Source organism: Myripristis murdjan, chromosome 15 (genome assembly GCF_902150065.1).
Source record: "Myripristis murdjan chromosome 15, fMyrMur1.1, whole genome shotgun sequence".
Lineage (NCBI taxonomy): Eukaryota > Metazoa > Chordata > Actinopteri > Holocentriformes > Holocentridae > Myripristis > Myripristis murdjan.
This window is the reverse complement of record NC_043994.1, coordinates 20,556,396-20,573,845: the sequence shown is the minus strand read 5'-3', so window position 1 is coordinate 20,573,845 and position 17,450 is coordinate 20,556,396. Positions and strand designations below refer to the sequence as shown.

General features: G+C 39.4%; 1 protein-coding gene across 1 annotated transcript in view; it reads left to right on the top strand.

The window, feature by feature from the left end:
* Window positions 1-17,450, top strand: part of eys (eyes shut homolog) — a 163,165-nt gene that overhangs the window by 41,763 nt on the left and 103,952 nt on the right. The window contains exons 19-22 of the mRNA XM_030071113.1: window positions 4,235-4,348; window positions 7,331-7,444; window positions 14,579-14,776; window positions 16,580-16,701. Coding sequence (XP_029926973.1) covers window positions 4,235-4,348; window positions 7,331-7,444; window positions 14,579-14,776; window positions 16,580-16,701 — 548 coding nt within the window. The remainder of the gene's footprint in view (window positions 1-4,234; window positions 4,349-7,330; window positions 7,445-14,578; window positions 14,777-16,579; window positions 16,702-17,450) is intronic.

Sequence of the window (17,450 nt, the reverse complement as noted above, 5' to 3'; positions counted from 1 at the left end):
TACTATATATTGGTTGTTCCTGAAAAGACCACATTCCCTAGCTTCATTGTCCATATTTAAAAACACAAGCATTAAGCATTACAAAATCAGTCAAAAGAGAGATCGGCTCATAGCAGTTTTTTGTCTGCTCAAAACTCCAGCACACGTTCCTCCTTATTTTATATCTTATCTCTAGATTTGTTTTTGCCTGATGTCATATGACCCATAACATTAGGTCATGGTTGTTCAAATAAAATGAAAAAACAGCAACATACATTTATCAGGCAGAACCATTCAGCGATTTTGGAATAATAATAATAATAATAATAATAAAAAAGTTAATGTATAATAGGGGCTGGTTATTATTAGTAGGAAACTAAGTTATGGTCATTATCAGAGTACTCATACTGCTCAAACAAAATGTGATGCTGCCAGTACCACTATAAAATAAAAAAACTACAAGTATTGGAGTTTTTATAGGTATGTACTAAACTCAAAATAAGCCTGTCAGTCTAAGCGCTCACGATTTGTGGCAACAAACATCATTTTTGATTACATCCCATCCAGCCTTCATGCTTCTCAACATTGTAAACCTTGGGGGGAAGTTACATGGGAGCGGCATGAGGGCAATGCTGCAGTTTATGTGAAGAGGGAAATGACTGACACTGCTGGCAGTGTGTGGTTTTGATGTTTTCATTTAATCATTGGGGTACTGTATGTGAGACCAAACAAGGGGAAGAAATTGATTTTCTTTTCTTTTTTATTTCTTTTTGGGGGCATCTAAATAGATTCAGTGGCAAATAGTAGATAATTTCTAAGGGAAAAAAATACAGATTGGGTGAAGGAGGTGCCCTTCCTTGTATATGGAATTTTTATGTATGTATGTATGTGTTTACTCTGATATCTGATATTTTCTGATATTACCAAAGCATCTCAGGGAGTAGTAATTTTGTGTTCAGTTGTATTTTTCATCTTTACTAGTGTAATTCCAACCCGAATATGAAATAATGTTATCATTTACATCTAGAGCTAGTCAGGTTGTGTACATACCACTTAAAAGTTGGCACAAATTTCTGCATTCACATCGGTTGGAAGGAGAGTTAAAATGATGAAACTGATGCTATTTGACTTCTTTTTCTCATAACATGAGAACAGAGGGAGGCTGTCCTACCTTTGTGAATCAGTGGCACAAATAGCAAAGCACAGTTAACTGGGTAAGGCATACAGGGCAGTTTCATGGTCAGAGCTGCGTGGCGCACTTGCGATGCAGTTGGAAACAGGGTGTGATTAGGAGGAATACATTATCAGAAGGTGTGATAGGGTCTGGCCTCAGTCATGACCAATCAAATCACCTCTTCCCCTCCCTTTAAATGCAGTGCACTCTGTGTCATGGTGCACTGACTATTCTGCAATGGAGAGAACAGTCCAGAGCGGCTCCGTCACAAAATGTTCTCCCAAGAGGAAGGTAATGTCCTTGTGCAGGAGGTGCAGAATTGCCGTGAGCAAATATGCAGCACCTTAAGTTAAATTAGCTTGGGAGGAGATAGCGTATTACAGTTAACATGTTGCTTTGGTCCTAGGAGAACTGATGCCCACTGCAGGAAATGGTTCAGTGGTATTAGGCAAAGAGCCAAACAGAAGTTGGTGGCAAACCGCAGGGACAGTTTTCTACATCTGTAGAGGATGCAGCCATGCATCCTCTACAGCCACAATGGCATTGCTCGCATCATGGCACATACCTGCACTAACAGCTCCGTGTTGAATTAAAATCATTCAAACATAGAACGTGACTGCACATTTGTCGTTGACCTGGTCTAAGCAGGCGGGTGGTGCAAGTACAAATCCTGGTAATCCTTAACACCAAAATTACATTGCACTGCTTGATCGCAAGTGACACATTTCTCTCTGTGGCTCTCCTCCCACTTGAGCACACTCAAGTTCACGTCGAGTCAGCAAAATACCAAGCGGGCCCAGGCAAGGATAAAACCTGCGTGCACTCAATCCCTATGCCGTGCACCGTGCGCCCTGACGAAAATAGGGCCTAGAGAGAGATGAAATTACATAACAATGATGCACAGAGAAGAGAGCTAGCAAACTTGCTATAATACTGAGTTTTCTGAAGCTGCTCCACTTACAGCTGGAATCAGAATAATCCTTGGCTGTTGCCAGAGTGCCTCGACAAAATCTACACTATTTTGCCCCCCAGACCATCCATATTGACAGAATGTGCGAGGCTAAAAGTCGACCTCAGAATGTTAACAGTCAATTTCAGGAGACGCTAATCTGCAGCACTGCCTGAATCAGGAATTATCATTACAACATCCAGGTCACGTGGTAGGACATTAGGTCATAAACAAACTATATCCCTCATAGAATTACATGAACATCACAAACTATATACAATAATGATATGGAATATTGTTTGGAGTGGGTATTTTAATTTATCACAGTATGTAGGTTACACTTTTGGTTCCTACCTATACATTTACTGACATTATCATTTAAATTAGTGCCTCATGCGTAAATAGCTAAATATGACATACTGATCAGATAGCTGGGAATTTGATAGAAATAACCATGCTCTGATTTAAGCAGACTGACTGAGACTTGATTCAGGCTCATGACCAGAGTTTTGAGTATTTGACTCATCGCATGAGGTTGGAGTTGGACCTGCAAATTTTATGCATACAGTGAGAATACACTTTAATGTCACATTTTGATACTAAATTAATAAATAAATAGTATATGTTATGCAACTGTGTCTGACTGTGACCCGGTGCGTACATGTCTCAGTGTCACTGTCAACAGCCAGGAGTGAGCTTGGTTGTGGCTATCAAGCATTTGGAAGTTGTAGAAGCAACAATGGCAGAAAAAGCAGTCAGAATTCGAGCTGCTGAACATTTGGCAGACGAGACGCATTCAAGAGCACTGGTGAACATCAGAAGGCTTTTTTAAATTGCAGATTGTCTGCATTCACTTACCGCTTCCTTGGCACCTGTGGGAGCTCTGCAGATGCCAGTTACCTCGGCCTCAGGCAGCTGTTTCAGAGTACAAAACTCTTCAAGATGAGTGATAAGTGTTGGGATGTAAGCTTGACCGTGGGAGAGGGAGGGGGAAGAGGAGCGGGGGGAACTAACAATACACTGCTGGCGTAATGGTGAAAAGTTGATCGTATCTAGCTTTGCAAAAACAGAACTGTTTACCTTATTCTTCCATTGGCAAAAAAAAATGAATCATTTCTGAAGACGGTCGATTAAAGAAACTTTTTAAGTGCACCAGTGTTGCTGTGATATTCTGTTTCAGGTATACATTAATTTTTGCATCACGTGCACCTGCATCTAAAGGTGTGTACACCCTTATGGTTGGCTGAAAAGGCCGCAACAGACAGCAAGTGGAGCTGATTGGGAGCAGGGGACTTTGGTTTTATCTCCCATGTTAATGGACATGCTTGTTCAGATGTCCTGCCACCCACAGCGGACAGTGCTGGCCGCTCGCTGACTTGAAGCTTTTTTTTTCTACCTGGAATCTATTTTTTTTTTTTTTTCTTTTTTTGATATCCACTGCAGAAATCCATAGAAACAGAAAGTTAAAGAAAATACGCCATATATACTGCATTATATCAACACTGTAGGTCATGTAATAAAGTCTGTCCCATTGACTCCATCGTGTGCAGGCATGTCCAGTTTACTTAGTTGGGTGGGAAAACAAATAATGTCAGGACGTAAAATGAAATGTAAATTTATTACTCACGGCCCAACTTTTAATAAATGTTGTCTACAGTAAGCCTAAGGCATGAGAGCAACCCAACCAGTGATGTTTCAGGGGAAAAGTCAGTCCACTCAGGACTGCTAAAAACATTGCTTGTATGAATATAGATCTGAGACACAGGCGTGATTAACATTATCATTCATTCATTCCATTAATATTCCTCTGCCTGTGTGTTTTGGTCTTAAGACAGTTTAACCAAAATTATTAAACATGTTTGACTAAATGCCTTCTCAAATCCTTTGATTGCTACTGTGCTCAATAGATTCTACCATGATAAAATTAAACTCTGTAAAGATTTAAGAAGTTTTATTCATTCTAACATTTATCTCTGAGGTGGGACAGCAGTTAAACCTTTTTGCATAATAGCTCATGCATTAGTGAGTTATTAGCTAGTGAGTGTGTTCATATTTTGTAAAAGTTACCCTTGTATCACATTTTCCCTGTATTCTGAGCACTGATTCCTTCTTCCTTGTATATTTCCTTACAGGCAGCAACTGTGAAATCAATATCGATGAGTGTGCATCATCTCCCTGCTTCCACAATGCCACATGTGTTGACCTTACACATGGGTATGCATGTATCTGTTTGCCTGGTTTCACAGGTTAGTCATTATATTTAATATCCTTTTATATTAAGGTGGTGATTTTCTGATTCTTAGTTAGTAATATTTTTTATAAAACCAGATTGTCTTATAGTGAATGTAGTATAAACCAAGTTTCATGGTGCCACATACTCATGAATATCAAATGTATATAGCTTATAATGCACATCTCAATGATAGCTTATATTATATGCATACAGCACATATGCTGTAGACTGTAAATCTGTAAACTGGCAGGATCCTCTAACCTTTAAACCTGCCATTGAGGACCTGCATCTCTGTTTATTTGTTGAATTACTTTAAGATGCTCTATTATTGTAATTACTCATCTAGTATTCTGCACCATCATGCTTACCTACAGTGCATCATATTCAGTGATGCTGCCATGACTCATTTTGGTAATGGGGATCACTTATCTGATCTAATTTAACTGAACGTTGTTGCTATTTAACGATGTGATGCCATTTATTTATTTTTACCTGGGCTTTTGGCCAATATTTTGATGTGTTTGATATTTTGATCCTGATGTTGATGTTGAGCTGACATCTGTTTAGTAGCCTAAACATAAAAAAAGTGCACAACCTGCACATGCAAAAATCCTGAAGGAGTTAAGATGAAATTGGACCCATGCACAGTTGATATTAAGTCACAACAGCGAGGAGCAGGCTAGTGTTAAAATAAATTTGAAACCAGTTGCTGAAGGGATTTTAAAAATACACAGGATCTAATAGAAAAATACTAGAAGGCACCCGGCCAGGTTTGCAGATGGAAGTTATGTCCCAGTCTATGCTGAGCAACAAGCCCTTTTGTTTATTTCCCACAACCCATTTTGCTATTGTCATAAGACACGCCTCTTCTTGACCCATGACCAGCTTCCCCACCAGGCTCCCTGATGTTATGTTGATGTGTTTCGGAATGGCCCTGTTTGTCCTCAGCTCTGTCCGTTGCCACGCCCCTTTGATTGGCCCGAAAACTTAATCGCTTTTTTTCTGGCTTGCAAGCAACCTTCTCACCATGTTGCATGCAAAAACATCCAGTCCTTTTTGCGTTATCCTGCTGACAGACTGATGGACGGACAGATGGACAGACAGGGGGAATCACATAACCCCCTGCAGGTGGTTTCACCTCCTTGGCGGAGGTAATAACAGGGTTGTCAACCATCACAACTGACTAGTTGTTCATGAAGAAATGTTTGTTGGTCCGTAATGTCTTATAACATTATAGAATACATTAACTGCACCATATTCAAATAAGTGTACTGTGGTCTCATGTCTGATAATGGAAGCACCACTGCAGACTGGCAAATCACGTGGTGCTCTCACAGAAAGCTTTCACCACTACCTCTGCAGCCTGCCAAGCTGCATTTGTTATGTGACAATGACTTGGAAAGCACACAGGAAGACTGACAGATAGACTGGCCTACATTTGCAAAATGTTCGCTTTACTCACTTTGTACTTGTAATCTCCAAGAGTTATTGTGTTTCTTTAAAGAACAAGTCAGCACTTAATCAAGTTTTTGAGCTGTAAACAGAGTAATATTAATTATATTACTACTACCAAATGAAGAACATTAATCCTGCACTTAATTTAGGCATTTTTCAAGTTAAGTCCTGCATCCACTTCAAGCCGCAGGAAATTGTTGTTGCACTGCTGGCCAGATCTCAATCACTGATGTCAAGGCAGGTATTTCACCTTTGGCAGCCTTTGGATGCTTTGTGATCAGGAAATTATTAATGCCCCCAAGCAGGAGGGATATACATGGCAGCTGCAACATAAACAAGGTAATACTGCTCATGTCAGAATACAACAGCAGCAGAGCATCCTAGTGAACTGCTTGCACACATACACAGGCTAACTTAAAAAATATTTCCCTGCGTTCCCTACATTATTGGCACTGTGATGCCAACTTTTAAAGGCGGAAAGATGAATGACAACTCTATATCAAAACAAAAAGAGAACCTGTCTCCCTAAACAACTGCACACATCGCCTCTCACAGAGCGAAACAAATGCAATCAATTCTCAAACGGTTCAGCACTGACTGTGATAACTTCTAACAACACAAATCACTTAGGATTGGTACATCAGTTAGATGTGGTAGGACCTTTAGAAATTACTACAATATTACTAAAAAATGGCACATTTGTCACACTAGCAAAAGAGTAGACCAGGAGCATTTAATTTTTTGAAGCAGAAAGTTCAATTTTGACAGCTGATGGTTTTAACTAACAGGCTTTAGAGTTAGAAATAAAATTGTGTGTGATGAAGCTGTTTCCTAGATGCTGTTTGCCATTTGTTGCACACAAAACCCACTTTTTTCACCCGCCTTTACATGTGCTGCTCATCTTTTCCTCTTGACTTGTGCTACAATGGGCTGTTTCAGACAAGTTGTCCGATTGCTGATAATTCCCATTGAGCATAACTAGCTGTGTAAACTCGCTTAAATACTGACTTAATGTACATGTGCATTGTAATGTGTAATGATTATCATTTTTTGCATCACTATAAGGACACCCTTTTGGGTATTATGTCTATATTTAGCACTATGATGTACTGTCATCAGCATTCTCATCAGCAGTACATTGGCATTAACATCTACATCATCCACAGCAAATCATCATCGGTTGAAGTGATTAAGTCATTTGCAAGAAAAGGCAAATCCAGTACTATTCATGTTGTATCTATTTGTAATGTTGTAACTATTTTAATTCTTTTCTTATTTTACTTACATGGATAGAGAATCCCCTGGCACCAAAGTGATTGCTGTTGTCCTTAAGTAATGTTAACAGTGCTATAGTATGGACACTAGCACTTGTTGTCCTCTATGCGGTCCATTAGGACTGATCCCCAGCTCCCTCTGTGATTCAAATCACATATACTGTAGTGATGTTTTATGATTTGAACATTGATTGGACATTAACTGCCAAACATTGTGTCAGGGGCTGCTCTATTTGTTCATCAATCTATGTTCTTTTCTGTCAAAGGTACCGCGTGTAAGCATGACATTGATGAGTGTGCTTCATCTCCCTGCAAGAATGGAGCCACTTGCATTGACCAGCCTGGTAATTACTTCTGCCAATGTGTGGCTCCATTTAAAGGTAATGAGCACTGAGGGAATAGGGACAAAAAGCAAAGTTAATTAACTTCACATACTATTACTTTCACCTGTCTGAACTCACTTCACATGTCTCAACAAAATGAGTACATCTTCATTTGCTACCTGTATTTAAAGAGAGAAAACATGGCTAATTACCAAGATGTTAGTTATGGTGCATGGTTTGGCCAGTCACAATAGGGCACTGTCATATTAAATGATAAAACATTTATATTTGGTTGTTTTAATGTTTCAGCTGTGCCTTATTTTTCATTATGGCTATGTCTTTTTGCTGAATTTTGAACACAAGTGTTTTTCAGTTGATATGGTTTGGATGAGCTAGCAGGTGATGTGTCCTATGAATATGAGGTGATATACAGTATGGAATGAATGTAAAGAATATAGCCGATATACTGCAAGTCAAGATATGCAGCATATGTGATGAAGAACCAGTGATGTTATGATGAATAGTTTTGTTTGCAGATTTTAGGAAGGCTTTTAATCCCCTTTTAGCCAAAACATAGATCCAGCAGCATTTGGTTTGGCTGTGTGTGCACGGGAGTGTGTGTGAGACTGAGAAACAGACGAGTTTGTGATTGGATTCGGTTGATGATAGTGTGTGCATAGAATGAGTGTTCAATTCTGATTGGTTGACTGATTGATTGATTGATTGATTGATTGATTGATTGATTTGCCTTTATCGTTCCTTGGAAAGGAAAATTTACACCAACTTACCAGCTGATTTGAGGAGAATCTAAATTATTTTCGGTGTCCTTGAGATGTGTAGATGACACAGTTTGATTGATTTAGAAGAAAACATAGTATAATGTCAGCATCATGATTCCATTTCCATTGTGTGTCAGAGCAGAAACTCCACCTGGAAGTCGAGCAACCTCCCTGCAGAAAAGAAAAAAAAAAGTTGGAATTTCACAGTAGCCTTCATCATTTGGAAATAAGAAATATATGGATCTGTCTAGACAGCTTTTAGAAGTAATCTTTCAAGCAAACTGAGCAACTGTGCAAGAAGGACCTTGGTCAGAGAGGTGACCACAAATCCAAGGACCACTCAGTGCAGTTAGTTAGCTCCTTAGCTGTTATGGGAGATCTTCCTGGAAGGACAACAGTGCAGTGCAGCCCTGGACTTGTTTGGCAGAGAGGGCAGAGGGAAGCCACTTGAGGGAAAAAACACATAACAGCATGCCTTGAATTTGTAAAAAGGACCATCAACGAAACTGAAGCTATTCTGTGTTCTGATTACACAAAAACTGAAGCTGCAAGCTTCAAGCCAGCTGTAATTCCAAACACTGCATCTGGCAGAAACAAGGCACAGCTTTTCACCCATCTAAAACTAATTAAGAAACAAAGAATGGAGCCAAATGTCGTGTAAATGCAAACAGACTCGTGAGGACTTGCTTCAAATTGCCAAACTTCTTATATCACGTTGATAATTTATGTTCCAAGAGGACAATAACCCTAAACATGTGACTAAAAGAGCCCTGGAATGGCTTCAGGAAAACAGAGTGAAAGTCCTTAAGTAGCGCGGCCAGGGGCCAAACATAAATCCCTCTGGAAAGCTGTGGAATGAGTTCAAGGAAGATGTTTATGCTCCACGTCCAAGTTGACTGAGCTTCAGCAAACCTGCAACTTAGGAGAAAATCCCAATTTCCAGATGTGCCAAACTGATACAGACATATCAAAGAACACCCTGGGCTGTAATCACTGCCAAAGGTGCTTCTACTTTAAAGAGTACTACTTTTTTGTGAATATTTGTGCCATTATATAGTATTTTGTGTAAACTGTTGACATAGAAATCCCAATTGAATGCACTTGCATTCAGTCTGCAACAAAATGGAAAAAGTCAGCTCGGTTGAATACTTTCTGTATGTATACATATTCATGAACGATTAACAAATGATATGTAAAAACACAATAATACCTCTAGCTTTGTGTAGGCCTCTGTTACATAGTTTCAACAGATGTTTATTAAGTTTAGTAAACTTAAGATGTTTGTAAAACATAAATTAATGTTGCTTAAGCCAAATTTTAACTAATCTTGGCTTACTAAAGGACCAAGAATACATACATACATGAAAAGCACTTGGACTTATTTTATTAAATTGCTTCTGATGACCACTGCAAATGCAATATAATGACTGAATAATGGAAAATAACCAAGTTTTTCAGCGGCATTGCTGAGGCATGTTGTTTCTTTTGTTCCATCCCTCTCACATATTGATTTGATTTTGGCAGCCCTCCCGAGTAAATTGACAGTCACCCAGGAACATTTCTCTTTTCGGTTTATTTTGGGTGCTCTGATGCATAAAGCTGGCACCCAAACCTGGCATTTATTGTCTATAGCTGATAAAAATCAAAGTTTTTAATGCTGCAAAGCACCAAAAGTGTCAGTGAACAGCCATAATTCATTGGGCTTATGACGCAGGGCGTTGTGCTCAACAGAGTGTTGCTGTGTCTGTGCCGACATGAACTGGATGGAGAGGCACAGTTTGAAACATAAACTGTGTGCAAAATGTTCTTTGTTCCTCTCATTAATATGTTCCAATAATGATAGACTTGAATGCTAAGCAGCTGAATTTGCACCTGATTTGATACGCATCCCAGTATGGAATCAATAATTCAGTGCACGTAAAAGATGCATTTTAATCAGCCAACAATTCAATCTGTATCCAGATCCATTTTATTTCTAGTTTGCCAGTGGCTGCAAGAAGTAAATGTGTGAGAGATATTTTGATGATATCATATTTTGATGACCATTATCGTTGTTATTATTATTATTGTTGTTGTGACTTTTACTTTCCTTTTTTCCCCGTTTTGTCTCAATTTTTTTTGCTGCCAATATCTGATGTAATCCATGGTTCTTGTCACTGAGCGACATCCCTGTCGGCCGGGACGGCGTCTCCTCCTAACACACATGGGTGCATGCCAGCTGCTTCTTTTCACCTGACAGCAAGGACTTTTTCGAACAGAGGGTGGGATGGTTTGTGCACAAAGGTTCAGACTAGTCCCTTCAAATCCCGCCCCCACCGAACACACCGATCAATAGGAGTCAGTCTTGCAATGGTGAGGGCAGTTTCCGTCAGCGGCTGCTCACCTGTGAACACTGCCGATTGTGTTTATAAGGGAACCCAGCCAAGCCTGAGGCACTGCTACCTGCTCCCAACCTGTGGAAGTGTGGGCTCATGTTTTTCTGCTGTGCCAATTAGGTATACTCTTGATGACCATTATAAGATCCTCTTTGGAATCTGATTTGAAAAAATAAAAACCTGCCAACTCAAAACAATCTGTTCAAATGGGCGGAGTGCATTGGCTCCTGTAATCGATTGTGATCCTGCAGAGCTGCTGGCAAGCTGGAGCATGGAGGAACATCATGATACCTTTTTTAGGCAGAGGCTGAAGAATGTCTGTTTCATTTAGGAAAAGATAAAGTGTATGGTCAGCCATTTTTATTTTTATTTTGCATTCATGTTTTCCCTATTGACAGACTTTTATCAGGCTTTGCATCATTTTTTTTTATAAAGCTATTGTCATTTATGGATATTCTATGTTTCCTGTATTTGCTCGTCATTATTTTTGGACAAAACAGTGGGCAGACAAGTATGAAAGAGATGGGGCATATTTTGTTTTGGGAGACACATAACCTGTGCCTTTAGTGATGGACAACAGACAGACTTTGTACATTAAGGAGGCCTATTTTTGAAGCACCATTTAAATGAGTGGAAAAGTTCATATTGCAGATTTAATTTGGTACTTATTGGTTACCAAACAAACTGCATAAATACTAACACACACCGAATAATGTCAATGTATTTGTTGGCAACATCACCCCTCCTTCCAAAAAAAAAAAAAAAAAATCTCAATATCAAAGAATGATCAGTAGCTGGTAATAATTTTTAGTGCTTCAATAATGCTTGCAGTCTATGCTGTCTTCACATCCAATTCACAAAAAATATTGTGACCACAATTAGTGATGAGATAAAGCTGAGCCTAGCTCATTGCGTTATATGGTGGTAGAAAGGCACTATACTGGGCTAGATTAAGGGATGGGTCAATATCTGTCATCTGCAGCTGCTTGTAGGGTGTATGATGGCTTTCTCTGTTGATTAAATCTCTACAGTCAACCGGAGGTGGCAGGAAAGATGGGCGTTCCATCTGCAGCATGTTATTTGAAGGATGTGCTACACATTTTCAAAGCACTATGCAATTATACGCAGCTCGTACAATATAGATACCTAGATTAAATTTAGGTACCACAATGCAGTGGCCACAGTAGCTGCCTCTCATCAACAGGTTCAAGAGCAGGATGGTGACATGCTAGGAACACGCTGGAGGCAGTGGTTTTCACAACTCTCTCCAGTCCTGTCTCCATGCTTCAATACTGAGCGTAGGCCCAGCCATTCCCGTCAATAATCTGTCTGCATCCTCATCCAAAAACACTTCAGTTTCCTGGAACCAGCGTCACAAGCATTACATCTTGTTATTACAGTAGAGAGGGGTCCATGATGATTAAATATACAAAAATACATTAATTCCAAAGCAATTGATTTGAACTGTAGGTTAAGCAAGCTTCACATACAAAAAAAGTGTTAGAGTGCAAATTGCTAAGGCAAGGAGCAAATCAAGTGCACTGCAATGCTGTATCAACCACTAGTAAGTAGATTTTGCTCATTGTGATGATCACTACAATGAAATATTCTAATTTGACGGCAATACCAGCACAGTCCACTGTGGCGCTATACCTTAATCAGCACTACCAAAGATGAAGAAAACCTCTGTGTTCACTAGCTGCGGCCAGGTTCACACACTGAGGAAGTGGTGGTAGATTAATTATAGAAATATTATAGAATTACTTCAGGCAGCATTGTGTGTGTACATTTATCACATATCGACATGTGGATCAGTAACGTAACGGTCTGTTGTCCGATCAGTGAATTTCACCTGGATCGGCACCCAATACCGATACCACTATACATATCATCAATGGTATCGGTGCGTCACTAATTTGGACCAATTGCTTAAAATTTAACTTTCAAACAATGCATCACTCTGTAGCATGCCTGTGAAATTTGCGATGCCTTCACTTTGCCTCAAACACAATTGTCACAATTGACAGGAAAGTGTGCGTATCACATCCCCCTTAAACCCTCCATTACCGTCAACTTTCAGAAGGTATTAAAATTTCTGCCTTAATTGCATGTGGGAATTTGCTGTGATCTTTGTGAACTGGACGTACCCTATAATGAGTCTCATTTGTATAGAAAGGGTTTTTTGCTGCACTGAAATGATATGGATAACTTAATTAAAATATGCATAAGCAGCATTGTGTGTACATTTGCATTCCGCCCACTGTGGATGGTGAGTGAATCATACGCTATTTTTCTCTGTGTTTTGCAATGGTGTAATGGCCACAGAAGTGTCACAAACATATTGTGGATTCACTGTGTTGTTGCATTCCACTTTACTTGTGATTAGCAAAGCAGCAGTTTGCAGTACGTTTACATGCATGGCTATTGGCTTTATGCCAAATGCATGACCAACTCAAACACAACAAATAGAACAAACACTCAACCTGCACAAATCACCTCACACTGTAGTTAGAGCCTTCTGCTGGCATCTCGATGGTGTGTGGTGAAAGCTACCCTATGTCTTTCAGAAGATGAAAGCCTTAGTGCCTTAGCCTCAGTGCACACCAAATCCTTGTTAGGACCTACTCCATGTTGGGTCTTATATTAAAACTAACACCAAAAGGGCTGTGGTGGCCTACACTGATAATTGCAGTGTTTGTTTTTTTTTTGCTTTTTTTTTAAAATGCACATTGATATATACTTCTGTGAGATTACTATGCTCAATATGTTTCCCAAAGAGATGTGAGAATGATTTTAGAGCCACAACAATGATGGAACTGATACTGACTTTTGTGGTGAATTTCAGTGTTTGCTGATTGTATCAGATTTGATCCTAATGTACAATAGCTTGATAAACAAGGGACAGTATTCCTATATCACTGATAAGCAAGTCAGTGTTATTGGCAGTATCAAAATAGTAGTCAGAACTATACAAGCACCACATACTAACAGAAGTGTCAGGCAGCAAACAAAAGACAAAGCGCCAACTTATGCTTCTGCTATGTGAGCAATGCTCTCAGGTGTCACAGGCTTAGGCTCTCACATGCATGTTTTCAATTTTGTTAACCTTTCCTTGAGGTGGTAACTACAGCAATTACATGCGCTTCTGTATTGAAGTTTGAAACATGCAGGACTTCTTTAATCAACCAGTATGAAATTAATAAATAATATGACTTTTTCAGGAATTTAAATTTACTTAAGTGATCATTTTAACATCAATTCCTTCAAGGTTTTCCTCAATATAATTTTTCCTCTCCTTCCTCTCCTTTTTATTGTTCTGTTTTGCAGAAATTATCAGAGGTAGGAGACAGATACCTTGTTCGTCTAGTTTTGCATGGTTTTCAATATAGCTTTTTTTGTATATTCAGTTGTGTGAATTGCATCGCTTGGCCTGATTGATATTCTGTCCTTGTCAAGAGACTTTCTATAAATACATTGCCTTTCCTTCTCTTTGTTGGTATTTCCATCCTTCTGTATTTGTGTATGAGAAGAGAGTTACTTCTCTTCCCTGGTTGACTGTTTCATGCATGAATAGGATCTAATATTGTGTGTGGTGTTTTTAAATGTTCCTGTAAGATATTAAAACGAAGCGGCTGTGAGAGGAATCATAACTGGCACTTGTATGAGTATGAATGTTGATTTTTGGTTTGCACGTTGCTAATTTAAGTAACTGCTTTGACAACAGGTGTGCTCATATCAGGAGAGACAAAAAAACTTGAATGTGACAGCTGAACAGAACTGAGGACTTGGACTGTTCACTTGATAATTGTGGTTCTCTCAAAATAAATTAGGTTAGGATAGGTTTGTTTGTTTATGTTATGGCCATGTGTTAAGCAAGCCTATGTGAAATAAGGGAAATAACATCTATCTATCTGTCTATCTATGTGTGTGGCTTCAGTTATGGTTGAAACAGCATGCAGTCTCTCCAGGATTGATTGAAGGAAATGTACAATATGTGCTTACTTTTCTCTAACATCGCTTTCTGCCCTTCACTCCAGGTTATAATTGTGAATTCTTACCTTGTGAGGCCAGTAATCCTTGCGAGAACGGAGCAGTCTGTGTGGAAGAGTTGGATCAGGACCATTTCCCTTTGGGTTTCCGCTGTCACTGTCACCAGGGCTTCACTGGCCCCCGCTGTGAAATCAATGTGGATGAATGCCTCTCCAGCCCCTGTCTTCACGGCTTTTGCTATGACGGTGAGACACAGCCCATCTCACAAACATGCTTAATAACACTGCGCCGAGAAACCAGTCGACACAACAGAGAAGGCCTCCACACGCATAGCGAATATATCACGTTTCGTTTAGCTCACTTGCTGTCTGACAGGCAGTTTTCAATTGGGTCACCACTGCAGCTAATAAGAGTGTTATGAGAGTAGAGTTATTCCATCTGATGTGAGGATCTAGGACATTACCTGCTGGAGTAGGCTTGATTAGTTCCTTAACCTAACTGCAAGAGGAAATCAATTAAGCATCAATGTTGTGTTGTAATATGAATAATGGATGATAAATGACAGAGTTAATACAATCAAAGCCCAAGACAGAATGCTGTTTTTCTTCCTTTGGGGATCCAGTAAGATTTCCCCCCCATGTATTTCATCTCTAACATAAATGATTAAAAATCTCATAGATCAAAATGATAGCTTCAAAGTTAAGGATCACTGATGACCAATTGGTGGATGATTATGATGTATTTGCATGAAGGGAGGATCTCTTTTTCCCATTAATTCCCTTTGTGTTAGGAACAAAATGTGCAGAAATTACAGTCGGATATTATTTTGTTATTCAATTCATGGAATTGCTGTACACCAAAATAACATCCATCTTGCTGAGTCAAATAAATGCTCACTCAGTAGCAAAATATTTACACCATAGTATTCGCTTCCACAGTTCCCCACATTTCTGATATATTGCTATTCTTGTTAAACCTGACTTACATTAGAACAACAACAGAGGAAAAAAGTTTCAAGAGGTGTCAGTGGATAGTTATCTATGAGGAGCCTCTGTATTCTCTATGACTGCTATTACAGTAGGCCTTGGCCAGCTGTCTTGAATAATCTCGAGTGCAGCCAGCCCAACTCAGGTTACCCAGGCGGGCCTGCTGGACCTATTGGCCGGTGCTCAGCGGCAGCAGCCAGCCAGCCACCAGGGAGAGCACTGCATAGCCACAGTGGCTAGGATGAGTAATGCTGCTGCCACCCAGGACCTAAAGCATTTAATGAGAGTAATAGCAGCTACACGCACCAAGACAGAGTGACAGCATAGATTACGTGGTAAATCTTTGGGATAATGAAGAATCCTGGGACCCTGACTGGGGATGTAATAAATTCACTCCTGTAAGAACTGCAATTACCTCTGTCACTAGCTGCCTGTACACCACTGTTGTGCTGGAGAAACAGGACGATGCATCCCTCTTTAACATCATTAATGATTAAAGAGAGATAGGAATGGATTATTAGACATGGGACATTCTAACTTCTGATGGGGAGAAAATGGCACATTTGTAACTTCTGAATAAAAAATTGCCCTGGAATGGGCCTCCTTCTGTCTGTTGCGCCTCCTTTTCCCTCATTCTCAGTGTTGCCCTAGAACTTGAGTCGGAACAAATGACTAGGCTTGCAGCCTTTCATCGAGTAAAGAGCGGGATAAGTACAGACAAGGGAAGAGTAAAGCATCAGGAGGAAGCAGGACTGAGAGACCCAGACAGACAGGTTTATTTAAACATGGTTAGAGTCGTAAATTGCCTCAGATTGATACAGAAAGAGCGAGCTGTCGCATAGATTTTGCAGCAGGTTTGACTGATAAGCTGCATGAGGCATTTTAATGGTCACATATCCATAAAATACAATGACGGAGTCACATTGGATGACGGTGCTTGTATACCCATCATCGACACTTCCCTGTGTAGAGGTGTAGTACGTTACCAAGGTCTACTCAGGATAGTGACGGTTAATTCAAATGATGCAAGATGTTGTAACTAACCTACACGTCTTGTTTCAGTTGTGAATGGCTTCTACTGTCTTTGCAACCCTGGTTATGCTGGTCTGAGATGTGAGCAAGACCTTGATGACTGTTTGAACAATTTGTGCAGTAACAACTCAACATGCAAGGACCTCCATATGGTAAGCAAAGCCTTTTTTTTTTTTTCTTGGCATCAGTCTCAAGCAGTTCACATAACTTTTTCGATGAAACAGGCAGTCTTGGCCTTAACGTTCTTATGAAACACAAACATGATTCTAATTAATTATGGGCTGAAAATAAGCAATAAGCTGTCAAAAACAAGTTATAAAAGAGGTTTTCTGTGACTAGTCAAAGAGTTTTAAAACAAGATAAAGCACATCTTTTCTTTAAATGATGATAGAGCTGGATGACCGTCTTTAAACAAATGGTAATGAGGCTTTTGCTTTTGCTTGTCAACTCGTGTTGCAGTTGATGGCGTTTCTGTCGCAGTAACAATCCAAATGACAACTGTGAAATAAAATAAAAAATAAAATGATAATAAGTGTACTTCAGAAATGTTAAAGTAATAGTCATTTGTGAAATAGCAAAGGAACAATTTATCAGTCAGTGCATTAATCAGAAACAAATTTCAATTTGAAACTGTTGCTCTTTATCACCATTTCAACTGAAAAAAAGAATTTCTCTGCCTTCAGAAAGTATTTACTTCAGCCCCCTTTTCAGATTTTGCCTGATTACAGTGTGATATCAAAACATTTTGTTCTTTGTCCTTGATGTACTCACAGTAATCTACAGTAAGGTACAATGTTATTTATCTATTTATTTATTAATTTACTTACTAATGTGTAGAAAATCAAAAGCCAAAAAGGAGTGGGGGAAAAAAAAGAAATAAAACCTTTTGCAGTGACATTCC